At 68.6% G+C, this 21437-nt stretch overlaps 1 protein-coding gene across 1 annotated transcript in view; it reads right to left on the bottom strand.

Moving 5' to 3' along the window:
• Positions 1 to 1485: 1485 nt before the first annotated feature.
• The window catches only part of LOC139266126 (proline-rich protein 36-like), a 70018-nt gene continuing 50066 nt past the window's right edge, over positions 1486 to 21437 (bottom strand). Inside the window, exons 12-16 of the mRNA XM_070883973.1 lie at positions 14526 to 14779; positions 7087 to 7225; positions 5611 to 5864; positions 3065 to 3203; positions 1486 to 1842 (exon numbers count right to left, since the gene is read on the bottom strand). Of these exons, the coding sequence (XP_070740074.1) occupies positions 1486 to 1842; positions 3065 to 3203; positions 5611 to 5864; positions 7087 to 7225; positions 14526 to 14779 (1143 nt within the window). The remainder of the gene's footprint in view (positions 1843 to 3064; positions 3204 to 5610; positions 5865 to 7086; positions 7226 to 14525; positions 14780 to 21437) is intronic.

Here is a 21437-nt window from a genome sequence, read left to right on the forward strand (position 1 = left end):
GAGAAGTGATCGGCCGGGGCCTGACGCCGGGGAAGTGTTCGGGCGGGGCCCGGCGACTGGGAAGTGTTCCGGCAGGGCCTGATGCCGGGGACGTGTTCGGGCGGGGCCTGACGATTGGGAAGCGGTCGGGCAGGGCCTGACGGCGGGGAAGTGTTCGGGCGGGGCCTGACGCCGGGGAAGTGTTCGGGCGGGGCCTGATGATTGGGAAGTGGTCGGGCATGCCTGACGGCGGGGAGCTGTTCGGGCGGGTTCTGACGATTGGGAAGTGTTCGGGCTGGGCCTGACTCCGGGGAAGTGTTCGGGCTGGGCCTGACGCCGGAGAAGTGTTCGGGCGTGGCCTGATGCCGGGGAAGTGTTCGGGCAGGGCCTGACGATTGGGAAGTGTTCGGGCAGGGCCTGACGCCGGGGAAGTGTTCGGGCGGGGCCTGATGCCGGAGGGGTTTTCGGGCGGGGCCCGACGATTGGGAAGTGTTCGGTCAGGGCCTGACGCTGGAGAAGTGTTCGGGCGGGGCCTGACGCCGGGGAAGTGTTCGGGCGGGGCCCGACGACTGGGAAGTGTTCGGGCAGGGCCTGACGCCGGGGAAGTGTTCGGGCGGGTCCTGACGATTGGGAAGTGGTTGGGCAGGGCCTGACGGCGGGGAAGTGTTCGGGCGGGGCCTGACGCCGGGGAAGTGTTCGGGCGGGGCCTGACGCCGGGGAAGTGTTCGGGCGGGGCCTGACGATTGTGAAGTGGTCGGGTATGCCTGACGGCGGGGACGTGTTCGGGCGGCGCCTGACGATTGGGAAGTGTTCGGGCTGGGCCTGACGGCGGGGAAGTGTTCGGGCTGGGCCTGACGCCGGAGAACTGTTCGGGCGTGGCCTGACGCCGGGGAAGTGTTCGGACAGGGCCTGACGATTGGGAAGTGTTCGGGCGGGGCCCGACGATTGGGAAGTGTTTGGGCAGGGCCTGACGATTGGGAAGTGTTCAGGCAGGGCCCGACGATTGGGAAGTGTTCGGGCAGGGCCTGATGATTGGGAAGTGTTCGGGCGGGGCCTGACGATTGGGAAGTGGTCGGGATGGGCCTGACGCCGGGGAAGTGTTCGGGCTGGGCCTGACGCCGGAGAAGTGTTCGGCCGGGGCCTGACGCCGGGGAAGTGTTCGGACAGGGCCTGACGATTGGGAACTGTTCGGGCAGGGCCTGGCGCCGGGGAAGTGTTCGGGCGGGGCCTGACGCCGGGGAAGTGTTCGGGCGGGGCCTGACGATTGTGAAGTGGTCGGGTATGCCTGACGGCGGGGACGTGTTCGTGTGGCGCCTGACGATTGGGAAGTGTTTGGGCAGGGCCTGACGATTGGGAAGTGTTCAGGCAGGGCCCGACGATTGGGAAGTGTTCGGGCAGGGCCTGATGATTGGGAAGTGTTCGGGCGGGGCCTGACGATTGGGAAGTGTTCGGGCGGGGCCCGACGATTGGGAAGTGTTTGGGCAGGGCCTGATGATTGGGAAGTGTTCAGGCAGGGGCCGACGATTGGGAAGTGTTCGGGCAGGGCCTGATGATTGGGAAGTGTTCGGGCGGGGCCTGACGATTGGGAAGTGGTCGGGATGGGCCTAACGCCGGGAAGTGTTCGGGCTGGGCCTGACGCCGGAGAAGTGTTCGGCCGGGGCCTGACGCCGGGGCAGTGTTCGGACAGGGCCTGACGATTGGGAACTGTTCGGGCAGGGCCTGGCGCCGGAGAAGTGTTCGGGCGGGGCCTGACGCCGGGGAAGTGTTCGGGCGGGGCCTGACGATTGTGAAGTGGTCGGGTATGCCTGACGGCGGGGACGTGTTCGTGTGGCGCCTGACGATTGGGAAGTGTTCGGGCTGGGCCTGACGGCGGGGAAGTGTTCGGGCTGGGCCTGACGCCGGAGAACTGTTCGGGCGTGGCCTGACGCCGGGGAAGTGTTCGGGCAGGGCCTGACGATTGGGAAGTGTTCGGGCAGGGCCTGACGGCGGGGAAGTGTTTGGGCGGGGCCTGACGCCGGGGAAGTGTTGGGGCGGGGCCTGCCGATCGGGAAGTGTTCGGGCGGGGCTTGACGATTGGGAACTGTTCGGGCAGGGCCTGACGCCGGGGAAGTGTTCGGGCTTGGCCTGACGCCGGAGAAGTGATCGGCCGGGGCCTGACGCCGGGGAAGTGTTCGGGCAGGGCCCGGCGTCTGGGAAGTGTTCGGGCAGGGCCTGACGATTGGGAAGTGTTCGGGCAGGGCCTGACGCCGGGGAAGTGTTCGGGCGGGGCCCGACGATTGGGAAGTGTTCGGGCAGGGCCTGACGATTGGGAAGTGTTCGGGCGGGTCCTGACGATTTGGAAGTGTTCGCGCAGGGCCTGATGCCGGGGACGTGTTCGGGCGGGGCCTGACGATTGGGAAGCGGTCGGGCAGGGCCTGATGGCGGGGAGGTGTTCGGGCGGGGCCTGACGCCGGGGAAGTGTTCGGGCAGGGCCTGACGCCGGGGAAGTGTTCGGGCGGGGCCTGATGATTGGGAAGTGGTCGGGCATGCCTGACGGCGGGGAGCTGTTCGGGCGGGTCCTGACGATTGGGAAGTGTTCGGGCTGGGCCTGACTCCGGGGAAGTGTTCGGACTGGGCCTGACGCCGGAGAAGCGTTCGGGCGTGGCGTGATGTCGGGGAAGTGTTCGGGCAGGGCCTGACGATTGGGAAGTGTTCGGGCAGGGCCTGACGCCGGGGAAGTGTTCCGGCGAGGCCTGATGCTGGAGGGGTTTTCGGGCGGGGCCCGACGATTGGGAAGTGTTCGGTCAGGGCCTGACGCTGGAGAAGTGTTCGGGCGGGGCCTGACGCCGGGGAAGTGTTCGGGCAGGGCCCGACGACTGGGAAGTGTTCGGGCAGGGCCTGACGCCGGGGAAGTGTTCGGGCAGGGCCTGACGCCGGGGAAGTGTTCGGGCGGGGCCCGACGACTGGGAAGTGTTCGGGCAGGGCCTGACGCCGGGGAAGTGTTCGGGCGGGTCGTGACGATTGGGAAGTGGTTGGGCAGGGCCTGACGGCGGGGAAGTGTTCGGGCGGAGCCTGACGCCGGGGAAGTGTTCGGGCGGGGCCTGACGCCGGGGACGTGTTCGGGCGGGGCCTGACGATTGTGAAGTGGTCGGGTATGCCTGACGGCGGGGACGTGTTCGGGCGGCGCCTGACGATTGGGAAGTGTTCGGGCTGGGCCTGACGGCGGGGAAGTGTTCGGGCTGGGCCTGACGCCGGAGAACTGTTCGGGCGTGGCCTGATGCCGGGGAAGTGTTCGGACAGGGCCTGACGATTGGGAAGTGTTCGGGCAGGGCCTGATGCCGGGGAAGTGTTCGGGCGGGGCCTGACGATTGGGAAGTGGTCGGGATGGGCCTGACGCCGGGGAAGTGTTCGGGCTGGGCCTGACGCCGGAGAAGTGTTCGGCCGGGGCCTGACGCCGGGGAAGTGTTCGGGCAGGGCCTGACGATTGGGAACTGTTCGGGCAGGGCCTGGCGCCGGGAAGTGTTCGGGCGGGGCCTGACGCCGGGGAAGTGTTCGGGCAGAGCCTGACGCCGGGGAAGTGTTCGGGCGTGGCCTGATGATTGGGAAGTGGTCGGGCATGCCTGACGGCGGGGAGCTGTTCGGGCGGGTCCTGCCGATTGGGAAGTGTTCGGGCTGGTCCTGACTCCGGGGAAGTGTTCGGGCTGGGCCTGACGCCGGAGAAGTGTTCGGGCGTGGCCTGATGCCGGGGAAGTGCTCGGGCAGGGCCTGACGATTGGGAAGTGTTCGGGCAGGGCCTGACGCCGGGGAAGTGTTCCGGCGAGGCCTGATGCCGGAGGGGTTTTCGGGCGGGGCCCGACGATTGGGAAGTGTTCGGGCAGGGCCTGACGGCGGGGAAGTGTTCGGGCGGGGCCTGACGCCGCGGAAGTGTTCGGGCAGGGCCTGACGCCGGGGAAGTGTTCGGGCGGGGCCTGACGATCGGGAAGTGTTCGGGCAGGGCTTGACGATTGGGAACTGTTCGGGCAGGGCCTGACGCCGGGGAAGTGTTCGGGCTTGGCCTGACGCCGGAGAAGTGATCGGCCGGGGCCTGACGCCGGGGAAGTGTTCGGGCGGGGCCCGGCGACTGGGAAGTGTTCCGGCAGGGCCTGATGCCGGGGACGTGTTCGGGCGGGGCCTGACGATTGGGAAGCGGTCGGGCAGGGCCTGACGGCGGGGAAGTGTTCGGGCGGGGCCAGACGCCGGGGAAGTGTTCGGGCGGGGCCTGATGATTGGGAAGTGGTCGGGCATGCCTGACGGCGGGGAGCTGTTCGGGCGGGTCCTGACGATTGGGAAGTGTTCGGGCTGGGCCTGACTCCGGGGAAGTGTTCGGGCTGGGCCTGACGCCGGAGAAGTGTTCGGGCGTGGCCTGATGCCGGGGAAGTGTTCGGGCAGGGCCTGACGATTGGGAAGTGTTCGGGCAGGGCCTGACGCCGGGGAAGTGTTCGGGCGGGGCCTGATGCCGGAGGGGTTTTCGGGCGGGGCCCGACGATTGGGAAGTGTTCGGTCAGGGCCTGACGCTGGAGAAGTGTTCGGGCGGGGCCTGACGCCGGGGAAGTGTTCGGGCGGGGCCCGACGACTGGGAAGTGTTCGGGCAGGGCCTGACGCCGGGGAAGTGTTCGGGCGGGTCCTGACGATTGGGAAGTGGTTGGGCAGGGCCTGACGGCGGGGAAGTGTTCGGGCGGGGCCTGACGCCGGGGAAGTGTTCGGGCGGGGCCTGACGCCGGGGAAGTGTTCGGGCGGGGCCTGACGATTGTGAAGTGGTCGGGTATGCCTGACGGCGGGGACGTGTTCGGGCGGCGCCTGACGATTGGGAAGTGTTCGGGCTGGGCCTGACGGCGGGGAAGTGTTCGGGCTGGGCCTGACGCCGGAGAACTGTTCGGGCGTGGCCTGACGCCGGGGAAGTGTTCGGACAGGGCCTGACGATTGGGAAGTGTTCGGGCGGGGCCCGACGATTGGGAAGTGTTTGGGCAGGGCCTGACGATTGGGAAGTGTTCAGGCAGGGCCCGACGATTGGGAAGTGTTCGGGCAGGGCCTGATGATTGGGAAGTGTTCGGGCGGGGCCTGACGATTGGGAAGTGGTCGGGATGGGCCTGACGCCGGGGAAGTGTTCGGGCTGGGCCTGACGCCGGAGAAGTGTTCGGCCGGGGCCTGACGCCGGGGAAGTGTTCGGACAGGGCCTGACGATTGGGAACTGTTCGGGCAGGGCCTGGCGCCGGGGAAGTGTTCGGGCGGGGCCTGACGCCGGGGAAGTGTTCGGGCGGGGCCTGACGATTGTGAAGTGGTCGGGTATGCCTGACGGCGGGGACGTGTTCGTGTGGCGCCTGACGATTGGGAAGTGTTTGGGCAGGGCCTGACGATTGGGAAGTGTTCAGGCAGGGCCCGACGATTGGGAAGTGTTCGGGCAGGGCCTGATGATTGGGAAGTGTTCGGGCGGGGCCTGACGATTGGGAAGTGTTCGGGCGGGGCCCGACGATTGGGAAGTGTTTGGGCAGGGCCTGATGATTGGGAAGTGTTCAGGCAGGGGCCGACGATTGGGAAGTGTTCGGGCAGGGCCTGATGATTGGGAAGTGTTCGGGCGGGGCCTGACGATTGGGAAGTGGTCGGGATGGGCCTAACGCCGGGAAGTGTTCGGGCTGGGCCTGACGCCGGAGAAGTGTTCGGCCGGGGCCTGACGCCGGGGCAGTGTTCGGACAGGGCCTGACGATTGGGAACTGTTCGGGCAGGGCCTGGCGCCGGAGAAGTGTTCGGGCGGGGCCTGACGCCGGGGAAGTGTTCGGGCGGGGCCTGACGATTGTGAAGTGGTCGGGTATGCCTGACGGCGGGGACGTGTTCGTGTGGCGCCTGACGATTGGGAAGTGTTCGGGCTGGGCCTGACGGCGGGGAAGTGTTCGGGCTGGGCCTGACGCCGGAGAACTGTTCGGGCGTGGCCTGACGCCGGGGAAGTGTTCGGGCAGGGCCTGACGATTGGGAAGTGTTCGGGCAGGGCCTGACGGCGGGGAAGTGTTTGGGCGGGGCCTGACGCCGGGGAAGTGTTGGGGCGGGGCCTGCCGATCGGGAAGTGTTCGGGCGGGGCTTGACGATTGGGAACTGTTCGGGCAGGGCCTGACGCCGGGGAAGTGTTCGGGCTTGGCCTGACGCCGGAGAAGTGATCGGCCGGGGCCTGACGCCGGGGAAGTGTTCGGGCAGGGCCCGGCGTCTGGGAAGTGTTCGGGCAGGGCCTGACGATTGGGAAGTGTTCGGGCAGGGCCTGACGCCGGGGAAGTGTTCGGGCGGGGCCCGACGATTGGGAAGTGTTCGGGCAGGGCCTGACGATTGGGAAGTGTTCGGGCGGGTCCTGACGATTTGGAAGTGTTCGCGCAGGGCCTGATGCCGGGGACGTGTTCGGGCGGGGCCTGACGATTGGGAAGCGGTCGGGCAGGGCCTGATGGCGGGGAGGTGTTCGGGCGGGGCCTGACGCCGGGGAAGTGTTCGGGCAGGGCCTGACGCCGGGGAAGTGTTCGGGCGGGGCCTGATGATTGGGAAGTGGTCGGGCATGCCTGACGGCGGGGAGCTGTTCGGGCGGGTCCTGACGATTGGGAAGTGTTCGGGCTGGGCCTGACTCCGGGGAAGTGTTCGGACTGGGCCTGACGCCGGAGAAGCGTTCGGGCGTGGCGTGATGTCGGGGAAGTGTTCGGGCAGGGCCTGACGATTGGGAAGTGTTCGGGCAGGGCCTGACGCCGGGGAAGTGTTCCGGCGAGGCCTGATGCTGGAGGGGTTTTCGGGCGGGGCCCGACGATTGGGAAGTGTTCGGTCAGGGCCTGACGCTGGAGAAGTGTTCGGGCGGGGCCTGACGCCGGGGAAGTGTTCGGGCAGGGCCCGACGACTGGGAAGTGTTCGGGCAGGGCCTGACGCCGGGGAAGTGTTCGGGCAGGGCCTGATGCCGGGGAAGTGTTCGGGCGGGGCCCGACGACTGGGAAGTGTTCGGGCAGGGCCTGACGCCGGGGAAGTGTTCGGGCGGGTCGTGACGATTGGGAAGTGGTTGGGCAGGGCCTGACGGCGGGGAAGTGTTCGGGCGGAGCCTGACGCCGGGGAAGTGTTCGGGCGGGGCCTGACGCCGGGGACGTGTTCGGGCGGGGCCTGACGATTGTGAAGTGGTCGGGTATGCCTGACGGCGGGGACGTGTTCGGGCGGCGCCTGACGATTGGGAAGTGTTCGGGCTGGGCCTGACGGCGGGGAAGTGTTCGGGCTGGGCCTGACGCCGGAGAACTGTTCGGGCGTGGCCTGATGCCGGGGAAGTGTTCGGACAGGGCCTGACGATTGGGAAGTGTTCGGGCAGGGCCTGACGCCGGGGAAGTGTTCCGACGAGGCCTGACGCCGGAGGGGTTTTCGGGCGGGGCCCGACGATTGGGAAGTGTTCGGGCAGGGCCTAACGGCGGGGAAGTGTTCGGGCGGGGCCTGACGCCGGGGAAGTGTTCGGGCAGGGCCTGACGCCGGGGAAGTGTTTGGGCGGGGCCTGACAATCGGGATGTGTTCGGGCGGGGCCTGACGATTGGGAACTGTTCGGGCAGGGCCTGACGCCGGGGAAGTGTTCGGGCTGGGCCTGACGCCGGAGAAGTGATCGGCCGGGGCCTGACGCCGGGGAAGTGTTCGGGCAGGGCCCGACGATTGGGAAGTGTTCGGTCGGCGCCTGACGCTGGAGGAGTGTTCGGGCGGGGCCTGACGCCGGGGAAGTGTTCGGGCGGGGCCCGACGATTGGGAAGTGTTCGGGCAGGGCGTGACGATTGGTAAGTGTTCGGGCAGGGCCTGACGCCGGGGAAGTGTTCGGGCGTGGCCTGACGATTGGGAAGTGGTCGGGCAGGGCCTGACGGTGGGGAACTGTTCGGGCGGGGCCTGACGCCGGGGAAGTGTTCGGGCAGGGCCTGACGCCGGGGAAGTGTTCGGGCGGGGCCTGACGATTGGGAAGTGGTCGGGCATGCCTGACGGCAGGGACCTGTTCGGGCAGGGCCTGACGATTGGGAAGTGTTCGGGCTGGGCCTGACGCCGGGGAAGTGTTTGGGCTGGGCCTGACGCCAGGGAAGTGTTCGGGCGGGGCCCGACGATTGGGAAGTGTTTGGGCAGGGCCTGACGATTGGGAAGTGTTCGGACTGGGCCTGACGCCGGAGAAGCGTTCGGGCGTGGCGTGATGCCGGGGAAGTGTTCGGGCAGGGCCTGACGATTGGGAAGTGTTCGGGCAGGGCCTGACGCCGGGGAAGTGTTCCGGCGAGGCCTGATGCTGGAGGGGTTTTCGGGCGGGGCCCGACGATTGGGAAGTGTTCGGTCAGGGCCTGACGCTGGAGAAGTGTTCGGGCGGGGCCTGACGCCGGGGAAGTGTTCGGGCGGGGCCCGACGACTGGGAAGTGTTCGGGCAGGGCCTGACGCCGGGGAAGTGTTCGGGCGGGTCCTGACGATTGGGAAGTGGTTGGGCAGGGCCTGACGGCGGGGAAGTGTTCGGGCGGAGCCTGACGCCGGGGAAGTGTTCGGGCGGGGCCTGACGCCGGGGAAGTGTTCGGGCGGGGCCTGACGATTGTGAAGTGGTCGGGTATGCCTGACGGCGGGGACGTGTTCGGGCGGCGCCTGACGATTGGGAAGTGTTCGGGCTGGGCCTGACGGCGGGGAAGTGTTCGGGCTGGGCCTGACGCCGGGGAACTGTTCGGGCGTGGCCTGACGCCGGGGAAGTGTTCGGGCTGGGCCTGACGCCGGAGAAGTGATCGGCCGGGGCCTGACGCCGGGGAAGTGTTCGGGCAGGGCCCGACGATTGGGAAGTGTTCGGTCGGCGCCTGACGCTGGAGGAGTGTTCGGGCGGGGCCTGACGCCGGGGAAGTGTTCGGGCGGGGCCCGACGATTGGGAAGTGTTCGGGCAGGGCGTGACGATTGGTAAGTGTTCGGGCAGGGCCTGACGCCGGGAAAGTGTTCGGGCGTGGCCTGACGATTGGGAAGTGGTCGGGCAGGGCCTGACGGTGGGGAACTGTTCGGGCGGGGCCTGACGCCGGGGAAGTGTTCGGGCAGGGCCTGACGCCGGGGAAGTGTTCGGGCGGGGCCTGACGATTGGGAAGTGGTCGGGCATGCCTGACGGCGGGGACCTGTTCGGGCAGGGCCTGACGATTGGGAAGTGTTCGGGCTGGGCCTGACGCCGGGGAAGTGTTTGGGCTGGGCCTGACGCCAGGGAAGTGTTCGGGCGGTGCCCGACGATTGGGAAGTGTTTGGGCAGGGCCTGACGATTGGGAAGTGTTCAGGCAGGGCCCGACGATTGGGAAGTGTTTGGGCAGGGCCTGACGATTGGGAAGTGTTCGGGCAGGGCCTGATGCCGGGGAAGTGTTCGGGCGGGGCCTGACGATTGGGAAGTGGTCGGGATGGGCCTGACGCCGGGGAAGTGTTCGGGCTGGGCCTGACGCCGGAGAAGTGTTCGGCCGGGGCCTGACGCCGGGGAAGTGTTCGGGCAGGGCCTGACGATTGGGAACTGTTCGGGCAGGGCCTGGCGCCGGGAAGTGTTCGGGTGGGGCCTGACGCCGGGGAAGTGTTCGGGCGTGGCCTGATGATTGGGAAGTGGTCGGGCATGCCTGACGGCGGGGAGCTGTTCGGGCGGGTCCTGCCGATTGGGAAGTGTTCGGGCTGGGCCTGACTCCGGGGAAGTGTTCGGGCTGGGCCTGACGCCGGAGAAGTGTTCGGGCGTGGCCTGATGCCGGGGAAGTGTTCGGGCAGGGCCTGACGATTGGGAAGTGTTCGGGCAGGGCCTGACGCCGGGGAAGTGTTCCGGCGAGGCCTGATGCCGGAGGGGTTTTCGGGCGGGGCCCGACGATTGGGAAGTGTTCGGGCAGGGCCTGACGGCGGGGAAGTGTTCGGGCGGGGCCTGACGCCGCGGAAGTGTTCGGGCAGGGCCTGACGCCGGGGAAGTGTTCGGGCGGGGCCTGACGATCGGGAAGTGTTCGGGCAGGGCTTGACGATTGGGAACTGTTCGGGCAGGGCCTGACGCCGGGGAAGTGTTCGGGCTTGGCCTGACGCCGGAGAAGTGATCGGCCGGGGCCTGACGCCGGGGAAGTGTTCGGGCGGGGCCCGGCGACTGGGAAGTGTTCGGGCAGGGCCTGATGCCGGGGACGTGTTCGGGCGGGGCCTGACGATTGGGAAGCGGTCGGGCAGGGCCTGACGGCGGGGAAGTGTTCGGGCGGGGCCTGACGCCGGGGAAGTGTTCGGGCAGGGCCTGACGCCGGGGAAGTGTTCGGGCGGGGCCTGATGATTGGGAAGTGGTCGGGCATGACTGACGGCGGGGAGCTGTTCGGGCGGGTCCTGACGATTGGGAAGTGTTCGGGCTGGGCCTGACTCCGGGGAAGTGTTCGGGCTGGGCCTGACGCCGGAGAAGTGTTCGGGCGTGGCCTGATGCCGGGGAAGTGTTCGGGCAGGGCCTGACGATTGGGAAGTGTTCGGGCAGAGCCTGACGCCGGGGAAGTGTTCGGGCGTGGCCTGATGATTGGGAAGTGGTCGGGCATGCCTGACGGCGGGGAGCTGTTCGGGCGGGTCCTGCCGATTGGGGAGTGTTCGGGCTGGGCCTGACTCCGGGGAAGTGTTCGGGCTGGGCCTGACGCCGGAGAAGTGTTCGGGCGTGGCCTGATGCCGGGGAAGTGTTCGGGCAGGGCCTGACGATTGGGAAGTGTTCGGGCAGGGCCTGACGCCGGGGAAGTGTTCCGGCGAGGCCTGATGCCGGAGGGGTTTTCGGGCGGGGCCCGACGATTGGGAAGTGTTCGGGCAGGGCCTGACGGCGGGGAAGTGTTCGGGCGGGGCCTGACGCCGCGGAAGTGTTCGGGCAGGGCCTGACGCCGGGGAAGTGTTCGGGCGGGGCCTGACGATCGGGAAGTGTTCGGGCAGGGCTTGACGATTGGGAACTGTTCAGGCAGGGCCTGACGCCGGGGAAGTGTTCGGGCTTGGCCTGACGCCGGAGAAGTGATCGGCCGGGGCCTGTCGCCGGGGAAGTGTTCGGGCGGGGCCCGGCGACTGGGAAGTGTTCGGGCAGGGCCTGATGCCGGGGACGTGTTCGGGCGGGGCCTGACGATTGGGAAGCGGTCGGGCAGGGCCTGACGGCGGGGAAGTGTTCGGGCGGGGCCTGACGCCGGGGAAGTGTTCGGGCAGGGCCTGACGCCGGGGAAGTGTTCGGGCGGGGCCTGATGATTGGGAAGTGGTCGGGTTGGGCCTGACTCCGGGGAAGTGTTCGGGCTGGGCCTGACGCCGGAGAACTGTTCGGGCGTGGCCTGACGCCGGGGAAGTGTTCGGACAGGGCCTGACGATTGGGAAGTGTTCGGGCAGGGCCTGACGCCGGGGAAGTGTTCCGACGAGGCCTGACGCCGGAGGGGTTTTCGGGCGGGGCCCGACGATTGGGAAGTGTTCGGGCAGGGCCTGACGGCGGGGAAGTGTTCGGGCGGGGCCTGACGCCGGGGAAGTGTTCGGACAGGGCCTGACGCCGGGGAAGTGTTCGGGCGGGGCCTGACGATCGGGAAGTGTTCGGGCGGGGCCTGACGATTGGGAACTGTTCGGGCAGGGCCTGACGCCGGGGAAGTGTTCGGGCTGGGCCTGACGCCGGAGAAGTGATCGGCCGGGGCCTGACGCCGGGGAAGTGTTCGGGCAGGGCCCGACGATTGGGAAGTGTTCGGTCGGCGCCTGACGCTGGAGGAGTGTTCGGGCGGGGCCTGACGCCGGGGAAGTGTTCGGGCGGGGCCCGACGATTGGGAAGTGTTCGGGCAGGGCGTGACGATTGGTAAATGTTCGGGCAGGGCCTGACGCCGGGGAAGTGTTCGGGCGTGGCCTGACGATTGGGAAGTGGTCGGGCAGGGCCTGACGGTGGGGAACTGTTCGGGCGGGGCCTGACGCCGGGGAAGTATTCGGGCAGGGCCTGACGCCGGGGAAGTGTTCGGGCGGGGCCTGACGATTGGGAAGTGGTCGGGCATGCCTGACGGCGGGGACCTGTTCGGGCAGGGCCTGACGATTGGGAAGTGTTCGGGCTGGGCCTGACGCCGGGGAAGTGTTTGGGCTGGGCCTGACGCCAGGGAAGTGTTCGGGCGGTGCCCGACGATTGGGAAGTGTTTGGGCAGGGCCTGACGATTGGGAAGTGTTCAGGCAGGGCCCGACGATTGGGAAGTGTTTGGGCAGGGCCTGACGATTGGGAAGTGTTCGGGCAGGGCCTGATGCCGGGGAAGTGTTCGGGCGGGGCCTGACGATTGGGAAGTGGTCGGGATGGGCCTGACGCCGGGGAAGTGTTCGGGCTGGGCCTGACGCCGGAGAAGTGTTCGGCCGGGGCCTGACGCCGGGGAAGTGTTCGGGCAGGGCCTGACGATTGGGAACTGTTCGGGCAGGGCCTGGCGCCGGGAAGTGTTCGGGCGGGGCCTGACGCCGGGGAAGTGTTCGGGCAGAGCCTGACGCCGGGGAAGTGTTCGGGCGTGGCCTGATGATTGGGAAGTGGTCGGGCATGCCTGACGGCGGGGAGCTGTTCGGGCGGGTCCTGCCGATTGGGAAGTGTTCGGGCTGGGCCTGACTCCGGGGAAGTGTTCGGGCTGGGCCTGACGCCGGAGAAGTGTTCGGGCGTGGCCTGATGCCTGGGAAGTGTTCGGGCAGGGCCTGACGATTGGGAAGTGTTCGGGCAGGGCCTGACGCCGGGGAAGTGTTCCGGCGAGGCCTGATGCCGGAGGGGTTTTCGGGCGGGGCCCGACGATTGGGAAGTGTTCGGGCAGGGCCTGACGGCGGGGAAGTGTTCGGGCGGGGCCTGATGCCGCGGAAGTGTTCGGGCAGGGCCTGACGCCGGGGAAGTGTTCGGGCGGGGCCTGACGATCGGGAAGTGTTCGGGCAGGGCTTGACGATTGGGAACTGTTCGGGCAGGGCCTGACGCCGGGGAAGTGTTCGGGCTTGGCCTGACGCCGGAGAAGTGATCGGCCGGGGCCTGACGCCGGGGAAGTGTTCGGGCGGGGCCCGGCGACTGGGAAGTGTTCCGGCAGGGCCTGATGCCGGGGACGTGTTCGGGCGGGGCCTGACGATTGGGAAGCGGTCGGGCAGGGCCTGACGGCGGGGAAGTGTTCGGGCGGGGCCTGACGCCGGGGAAGTGTTCGGGCGGGGCCTGATGATTGGGAAGTGGTCGGGCATGCCTGACGGCGGGGAGCTGTTCGGGCGGGTCCTGACGATTGGGAAGTGTTCGGGCTGGGCCTGACTCCGGGGAAGTGTTCGGGCTGGGCCTGACGCCGGAGAAGTGTTCGGGCGTGGCCTGATGCCGGGGAAGTGTTCGGGCAGGGCCTGACGATTGGGAAGTGTTCGGGCAGGGCCTGACGCCGGGGAAGTGTTCGGGCGGGGCCTGATGCCGGAGGGGTTTTCGGGCGGGGCCCGACGATTGGGAAGTGTTCGGTCAGGGCCTGACGCTGGAGAAGTGTTCGGGCGGGGCCTGACGCCGGGGAAGTGTTCGGGCGGGGCCCGACGACTGGGAAGTGTTCGGGCAGGGCCTGACGCCGGGGAAGTGTTCGGGCGGGTCCTGACGATTGGGAAGTGGTTGGGCAGGGCCTGACGGCGGGGAAGTGTTCGGGCGGGGCCTGACGCCGGGGAAGTGTTCGGGCGGGGCCTGACGATTGTGAAGTGGTCGGGTATGCCTGACGGCGGGGACGTGTTCGGGTGGCGCCTGACGATTGGGAAGTGTTCGGGCTGGGCCTGACGGCGGGGAAGTGTTCTGGCTGGGCCTGACGCCGGAGAACTGTTCGGGCGTGGCCTGACGCCGGGGAAGTGTTCGGACAGGGCCTGACGATTGGGAAGTGTTCGGGCGGGGCCCGACGATTGGGAAGTGTTTGGGCAGGGCCTGACGATTGGGAAGTGTTCAGGCAGGGCCCGACGATTGGGAAGTGTTCGGGCAGGGCCTGATGATTGGGAAGTGTTCGGGCGGGGCCTGACGATTGGGAAGTGGTCGGGATGGGCCTGACGCCGGGGAAGTGTTCGGGCTGGGCCTGACGCCGGAGAAGTGTTCGGCCGGGGCCTGACGCCGGGGAAGTGTTCGGACAGGGCCTGACGATTGGGAACTGTTCGGGCAGGGCCTGGCGCCGGGGAAGTGTTCGGGCGGGGCCTGACGCCGGGGAAGTGTTCGGGCGGGGCCTGACGATTGTGAAGTGGTCGGGTATGCCTGACGGCGGGGACGTGTTCGTGTGGCGCCTGACGATTGGGAAGTGTTTGGGCAGGGCCTGACGATTGGGAAGTGTTCAGGCAGGGCCCGACGATTGGGAAGTGTTCGGGCAGGGCCTGATGATTGGGAAGTGTTCGGGCGGGGCCTGACGATTGGGAAGTGTTCGGGCTGGGCCTGAGGCCGGGGAAGTGTTTGGGCTGGGCCTGACGCCAGGGAAGTGTTCGGGCGGGGCCCGACGATTGGGAAGTGTTTGGGCAGGGCCTGATGATTGGGAAGTGTTCAGGCAGGGGCCGACGATTGGGAAGTGTTCGGGCAGGGCCTGATGATTGGGAAGTGTTCGGGCGGGGCCTGACGATTGGGAAGTGGTCGGGATGGGCCTAACGCCGGGAAGTGTTCGGGCTGGGCCTGACGCCGGAGAAGTGTTCGGCCGGGGCCTGACGCCGGGGCAGTGTTCGGACAGGGCCTGACGATTGGGAACTGTTCGGGCAGGGCCTGGCGCCGGAGAAGTGTTCGGGCGGGGCCTGACGCCGGGGAAGTGTTCGGGCGGGGCCTGACGATTGTGAAGTGGTCGGGTATGCCTGACGGCGGGGACGTGTTCGTGTGGCGCCTGACGATTGGGAAGTGTTCGGGCTGGGCCTGACGGCGGGGAAGTGTTCGGGCTGGGCCTGACGCCGGAGAACTGTTCGGGCGTGGCCTGACGCCGGGGAAGTGTTCGGGCAGGGCCTGACGATTGGGAAGTGTTCGGGCAGGGCCTGACGGCGGGGAAGTGTTTGGGCGGGGCCTGATGCCGGGGAAGTGTTGGGGCGGGGCCTGCCGATCGGGAAGTGTTCGGGCGGGGCTTGACGATTGGGAACTGTTCGGGCAGGGCCTGACGCCGGGGAAGTGTTCGGGCTTGGCCTGACGCCGGAGAAGTGATCGGCCGGGGCCTGACGCCGGGGAAGTGTTCGGGCAGGGCCCGGCGTCTGGGAAGTGTTCGGGCAGGGCCTGACGATTGGGAAGTGTTCGGGCAGGGCCTGACGCCGGGGAAGTGTTCGGGCGGGGCCCGACGATTGGGAAGTGTTCGGGCAGGGCCTGACGATTGGGAAGTGTTCGGGCGGGTCCTGACGATTTGGAAGTGTTCGCGCAGGGCCTGATGCCGGGGACGTGTTCGGGCGGGGCCTGACGATTGGGAAGCGGTCGGGCAGGGCCTGATGGCGGGGAGGTGTTCGGGCGGGGCCTGACGCCGGGGAAGTGTTCGGGCAGGGCCTGACGCCGGGGAAGTGTTCGGGCGGGGCCTGATGATTGGGAAGTGGTCGGGCATGCCTGACGGCGGGGAGCTGTTCGGGCGGGTCCTGACGATTGGGAAGTGTTCGGGCTGGGCCTGACTCCGGGGAAGTGTTCGGACTGGGCCTGACGCCGGAGAAGCGTTCGGGCGTGGCGTGATGTCGGGGAAGTGTTCGGGCAGGGCCTGACGATTGGGAAGTGTTCGGGCAGGGCCTGACGCCGGGGAAGTGTTCCGGCGAGGCCTGATGCTGGAGGGGTTTTCGGGCGGGGCCCGACGATTGGGAAGTGTTCGGTCAGGGCCTGACGCTGGAGAAGTGTTCGGGCGGGGCCTGACGCCGGGGAAGTGTTCGGGCAGGGCCCGGCGTCTGGGAAGTGTTCGGGCAGGGCCTGACGATTGGGAAGTGTTCGGGCAGGGCCTGACGCCGGGGAAGTGTTCGGGCGGGGCCCGACGATTGGGAAGTGTTCGGGCAGGGCCTGACGATTGGGAAGTGTTCGGGCGGGTCCTGACGATTTGGAAGTGTTCGCGCAGGGCCTGATGCCGGGGACGTGTTCGGGCGGGGCCTGACGATTGGGAAGCGGTCGGGCAGGGCCTGATGGCGGGGAGGTGTTCGGGCGGGGCCTGACGCCGGGGAAGTGTTCGGGCAGGGCCTGACGCCGGGGAAGTGTTCGGGCGGGGCCTGATGATTGGGAAGTGGTCGGGCATGCCTGACGGCGGGGAGCTGTTCGGGCGGGTCCTGACGATTGGGAAGTGTTCGGGCTGGGCCTGACTCCGGGGAAGTGTTCGGACTGGGCCTGACGCCGGAGAAGCGTTCGGGCGTGGCGTGATGTCGGGGAAGTGTTCGGGCAGGGCCTGACGATTGGGAAGTGTTCGGGCAGGGCCTGACGCCGGGGAAGTGTTCCGGCGAGGCCTGATGCTGGAGGGGTTTTCGGGCGGGGCCCGACGATTGGGAAGTGTTCGGTCAGGGCCTGACGCTGGAGAAGTGTTCGGGCGGGGCCTGACGCCGGGGAAGTGTTCGGGCAGGGCCCGACGACTGGGAAGTGTTCGGGCAGGGCCTGACGCCGGGGAAGTGTTCGGGCAGGGCCTGACGCCGGGGAAGTGTTCGGGCGGGGCCCGACGACTGGGAAGTGTTCGGGCAGGGCCTGACGCCGGGGAAGTGTTCGGGCGGGTCGTGACGATTGGGAAGTGGTTGGGCAGGGCCTGACGGCGGGGAAGTGTTCGGGCGGAGCCTGACGCCGGGGAAGTGTTCGGGCGGGGCCTGACGCCGGGGACGTGTTCGGGCGGGGCCTGACGATTGTGAAGTGGTCGGGTATGCCTGACGGCGGGGACGTGTTCGGGCGGCGCCTGACGATTGGGAAGTGTTCGGGCTGGGCCTGACGGCGGGGAAGTGTTCGGGCTGGGCCTGACGCCGGAGAACTGTTCGGGCGTGGCCTGATGCCGGGGAAGTGTTCGGACAGGGCCTGACGATTGGGAAGTGTTCGGGCAGGGCCTGACGCCGGGGAAGTGTTCCGACGAGGCCTGACGCCGGAGGGGTTTTCGGGCGGGGCCCGACGATTGGGAAGTGTTCGGGCAGGGCCTAACGGCGGGGAAGTGTTCGGGCGGGGCCTGACGCCGGGGAAGTGTTCGGGCAGGGCCTGACGCCGGGGAAGTGTTTGGGCGGGGCCTGACAATCGGGATGTGTTCGGGCGGGGCCTGACGATTGGGAACTGTTCGGGCAGGGCCTGACGCCGGGGAAGTGTTCGGGCTGGGCCTGACGCCGGAGAAGTGATCGGCCGGGGCCTGACGCCGGGGAAGTGTTCGGGCAGGGCCCGACGATTGGGAAGTGTTCGGTCGGCGCCTGACGCTGGAGGAGTGTTCGGGCGGGGCCTGACGCCGGGGAAGTGTTCGGGCGGGGCCCGACGATTGGGAAGTGTTCGGGCAGGGCGTGACGATTGGTAAGTGTTCGGGCAGGGCCTGACGCCGGGGAAGTGTTCGGGCGTGGCCTGACGATTGGGAAGTGGTCGGGCAGGGCCTGACGGTGGGGAACTGTTCGGGCGGGGCCTGACGCCGGGGAAGTGTTCGGGCAGGGCCTGACGCCGGGGAAGTGTTCGGGCGGGGCCTGACGATTGGGAAGTGGTCGGGCATGCCTGACGGCGGGGACCTGTTCGGGCAGGGCCTGACGATTGGGAAGTGTTCGGGCTGGGCCTGACGCCGGGGAAGTGTTTGGGCTGGGCCTGACGCCAGGGAAGTGTTCGGGCGGGGCCCGACGATTGGGAAGTGTTTGGGCAGGGCCTGACGATTGGGAAGTGTTCGGACTGGGCCTGACGCCGGAGAAGCGTTCGGGCGTGGCGTGATGCCGGGGAAGTGTTCGGGCAGGGCCTGACGATTGGGAAGTGTTCGGGCAGGGCCTGACGCCGGGGAAGTGTTCCGGCGAGGCCTGATGCTGGAGGGGTTTTCGGGCGGGGCCCGACGATTGGGAAGTGTTCGGTCAGGGCCTGACGCTGGAGAAGTGTTCGGGCGGGGCCTGACGCCGGGGAAGTGTTCGGGCGGGGCCCGACGACTGGGAAGTGTTCGGGCAGGGCCTGACGCCGGGGAAGTGTTCGGGCGGGTCCTGACGATTGGGAAGTGGTTGGGCAGGGCCTGACGGCGGGGAAGTGTTCGGGCGGAGCCTGACGCCGGGGAAGTGTTCGGGCGGGGCCTGACGCCGGGGAAGTGTTCGGGCGGGGCCTGACGATTGTGAAGTGGTCGGGTATGCCTGACGGCGGGGACGTGTTCGGGCGGCGCCTGACGATTGGGAAGTGTTCGGGCTGGGCCTGACGGCGGGGAAGTGTTCGGGCTGGGCCTGACGCCGGAGAACTGTTCGGGCGTGGCCTGACGCCGGGGAAGTGTTCGGACAGGGCCTGACGATTGGGAAGTGTTCGGGCAGGGCCTGACGCCGGGGAAGTGTTCCGACGAGGCCTGACGCCGGAGGGGTTTTCGGGCGGGGCCCGACGATTGGGAAGTGTTCGGGCAGGGCCTGACGGCGGGGAAGTGTTCGGGCGGGGCCTGACGCCGGGGAAGTGTTCGGGCAGGGCCTGACGCCGGGGAAGTGTTCGGGCGGGGCCTGACGATCGGGAAGTGTTCGGGCGGGGCCTGACGATTGGGAACTGTTCGGGCAGGGCCTGACGCCGGGGAAGTGTTCGGGCTGGGCCTGACGCCGGAGAAGTGATCGGCCGGGGCCTGACGCCGGGGAAGTGTTCGGGCAGGGCCCGACGATTGGGAAGTGTTCGGTCGGCGCCTGACGCTGGAGGAGTGTTCGGGCGGGGCCTGACGCCGGGGAAGTGTTCGGGCGGGGCCCGACGATTGGGAAGTGTTCGGGCAGGGCGTGACGATTGGTAAGTGTTCGGGCAGGGCCTGACGCCGGGAAAGTGTTCGGGCGTGGCCTGACGATTGGGAAGTGGTCGGGCAGGGCCTGACGGTGGGGAACTGTTCGGGCGGGGCCTGACGCCGGGGAAGTGTTCGGGCAGGGCCTGACGCCGGGGAAGTGTTCGGGCGGGGCCTGACGATTGGGAAGTGGTCGGGCATGCCTGACGGCGGGGACCTGTTCGGGCAGGGCCTGACGATTGGGAAGTGTTCGGGCTGGGCCTGACGCCGGGGAAGTGTTTGGGCTGGGCCTGACGCCAGGGAAGTGTTCGGGCGGTGCCCGACGATTGGGAAGTGTTTGGGCAGGGCCTGACGATTGGGAAGTGTTCAGGCAGGGCCCGACGATTGGGAAGTGTTTGGGCAGGGCCTGACGATTGGGAAGTGTTCGGGCAGGGCCTGATGCCGGGGAAGTGTTCGGGCGGGGCCTGACGATTGGGAAGTGGTCGGGATGGGCCTGACGCCGGGGAAGTGTTCGGGCTGGGCCTGACGCCGGAGAAGTGTTCGGCCGGGGCCTGACGCCGGGGAAGTGTTCGGGCAGGGCCTGACGATTGGGAACTGTTCGGGCAGGGCCTGGCGCCGGGAAGTGTTCGGGCGGGGCCTGACGCCGGGGAAGTGTTCGGGCGTGGCCTGATGATTGGGAAGTGGTCGGGCATGCCTGACGGCGGGGAGCTGTTCGGGCGGGTCCTGCCGATTGGGAAGTGTTCGGGCTGGGCCTGACTCCGGGGAAGTGTTCGGGCTGGGCCTGACGCCGGAGAACTGTTCGGGCGTGGCCTGATGCCGGGGAAGTGTTCGGACAGGGCCTGACGATTGGGAAGTGTTCGGGCAGGGCCTGACGCCGGGGAAGTGTTCCGACGAGGCCTGACGCCGGAGGGGTTTTCGGGCGGGGCCCGACGATTGGGAAGTGTTCGGGCAGGGCCTGACGCCGGGGAAGTGTTTGGGCGGGGCCTGACAATCGGGATGTGTTCGGGCGGGGCCTGACGATTGGGAACTGTTCGGGCAGGGCCTGACGCCGGGGAAGTGTTCGGGCTGGGCCTGACGCCGGAGAAGTGATCGGCCGGGGCCTGACGCCGGGGAAGTGTTCGGGCAGGGCCCGACGATTGGGAAGTGTTCGGTCGGCGCCTGACGCTGGAGGAGTGTTCGGGCGGGGCCTGACGCCGGGGAAGTGTTCGGGCGGGGCCCGACGATTGGGAAGTGTTCGGGCAGGGCGTGACGATTGGTAAGTGTTCGGGCAGGGCCTGACGCCGGGGAAGTGTTCGGGCGTGGCCTGACGATTGGGAAGTGGTCGGGCAGGGCCTGACGGTGGGGAACTGTTCGGGCGGGGCCTGACGCCGGGGAAGTGTTCGGGCAGGGCCTGACGCCGGGGAAGTGTTCGGGCGGGGCCTGACGATTGGGAAGTGGTCGGGCATGCCTGACGGCGGGGACCTGTTCGGGCAGGGCCTGACGATTGGGAAGTGTTCGGGCTGGGCCTGACGCCGGGGAAGTGTTTGGGCTGGGCCTGACGCCAGGGAAGTGTTCGGGCGGGGCCCGACGATTGGGAAGTGTTTGGGCAGGGCCTGACGATTGGGAAGTGTTCGGACTGGGCCTGACGCCGGAGAAGCGTTCGGGCGTGGCGTGATGCCGGGGAAGTGTTCGGGCAGGGCCTGACGATTGGGAAGTGTTCGGGCAGGGCCTGACGCCGGGGAAGTGTTCCGGCGAGGCCTGATGCTGGAGGGGTTTTCGGGCGGGGCCCGACGATTGGGAAGTGTTCGGTCAGGGCCTGACGCTGGAGAAGTGTTCGGGCGGGGCCTGACGCCGGGGAAGTGTTCGGGCGGGGCCCGACGACTGGGAAGTGTTCGGGCAGGGCCTGACGCCGGGGAAGTGTTCGGGCGGGTCCTGACGATTGGGAAGTGGTTGGGCAGGGCCTGACGGCGGGGAAGTGTTCGGGCGGAGCCTGACGCCGGGGAAGTGTTCGGGCGGGGCCTGACGCCGGGGAAGTGTTCGGGCGGGGCCTGACGATTGTGAAGTGGTCGGGTATGCCTGACGGCGGGGACGTGTTCGGGCGGCGCCTGACGATTGGGAAGTGTTCGGGCTGGGCCTGACGGCGGGGAAGTGTTCGGGCTGGGCCTGACGCCGGAGAACTGTTCGGGCGTGGCCTGACGCCGGGGAAGTGTTCGGACAGGGCCTGACGATTGGGAAGTGTTCGGGCAGGGCCTGACGCCGGGGAAGTGTTCCGACGAGGCCTGACGCCGGAGGGGTTTTCGGGCGGGGCCCGACGATTGGGAAGTGTTCGGGCAGGGCCTGACGGCGGGGAAGTGTTCGGGCGGGGCCTGACGCCGGGGAAGTGTTCGGGCAGGGCCTGACGCCGGGGAAGTGTTCGGGCGGGGCCTGACGATCGGGAAGTGTTCGGGCGGGGCCTGACGATTGGGAACTGTTCGGGCAGGGCCTGACGCCGGGGAAGTGTTCGGGCTGGGCCTGACGCCGGAGAAGTGATCGGCCGGGGCCTGACGCCGGGGAAGTGTTCGGGCAGGGCCCGACGATTGGGAAGTGTTCGGTCGGCGCCTGACGCTGGAGGAGTGTTCGGGCGGGGCCTGACGCCGGGGAAGTGTTCTGGCGGGGCCCGACGATTGGGAAGTGTTCGGGCAGGGCGTGACGATTGGTAAGTGTTCGGGCAGG

The sequence above is a fragment of the Pristiophorus japonicus genome, chromosome 6 (assembly GCF_044704955.1).
Source record: "Pristiophorus japonicus isolate sPriJap1 chromosome 6, sPriJap1.hap1, whole genome shotgun sequence".
Taxonomy (NCBI): Eukaryota; Metazoa; Chordata; class Chondrichthyes; family Pristiophoridae; genus Pristiophorus; species Pristiophorus japonicus.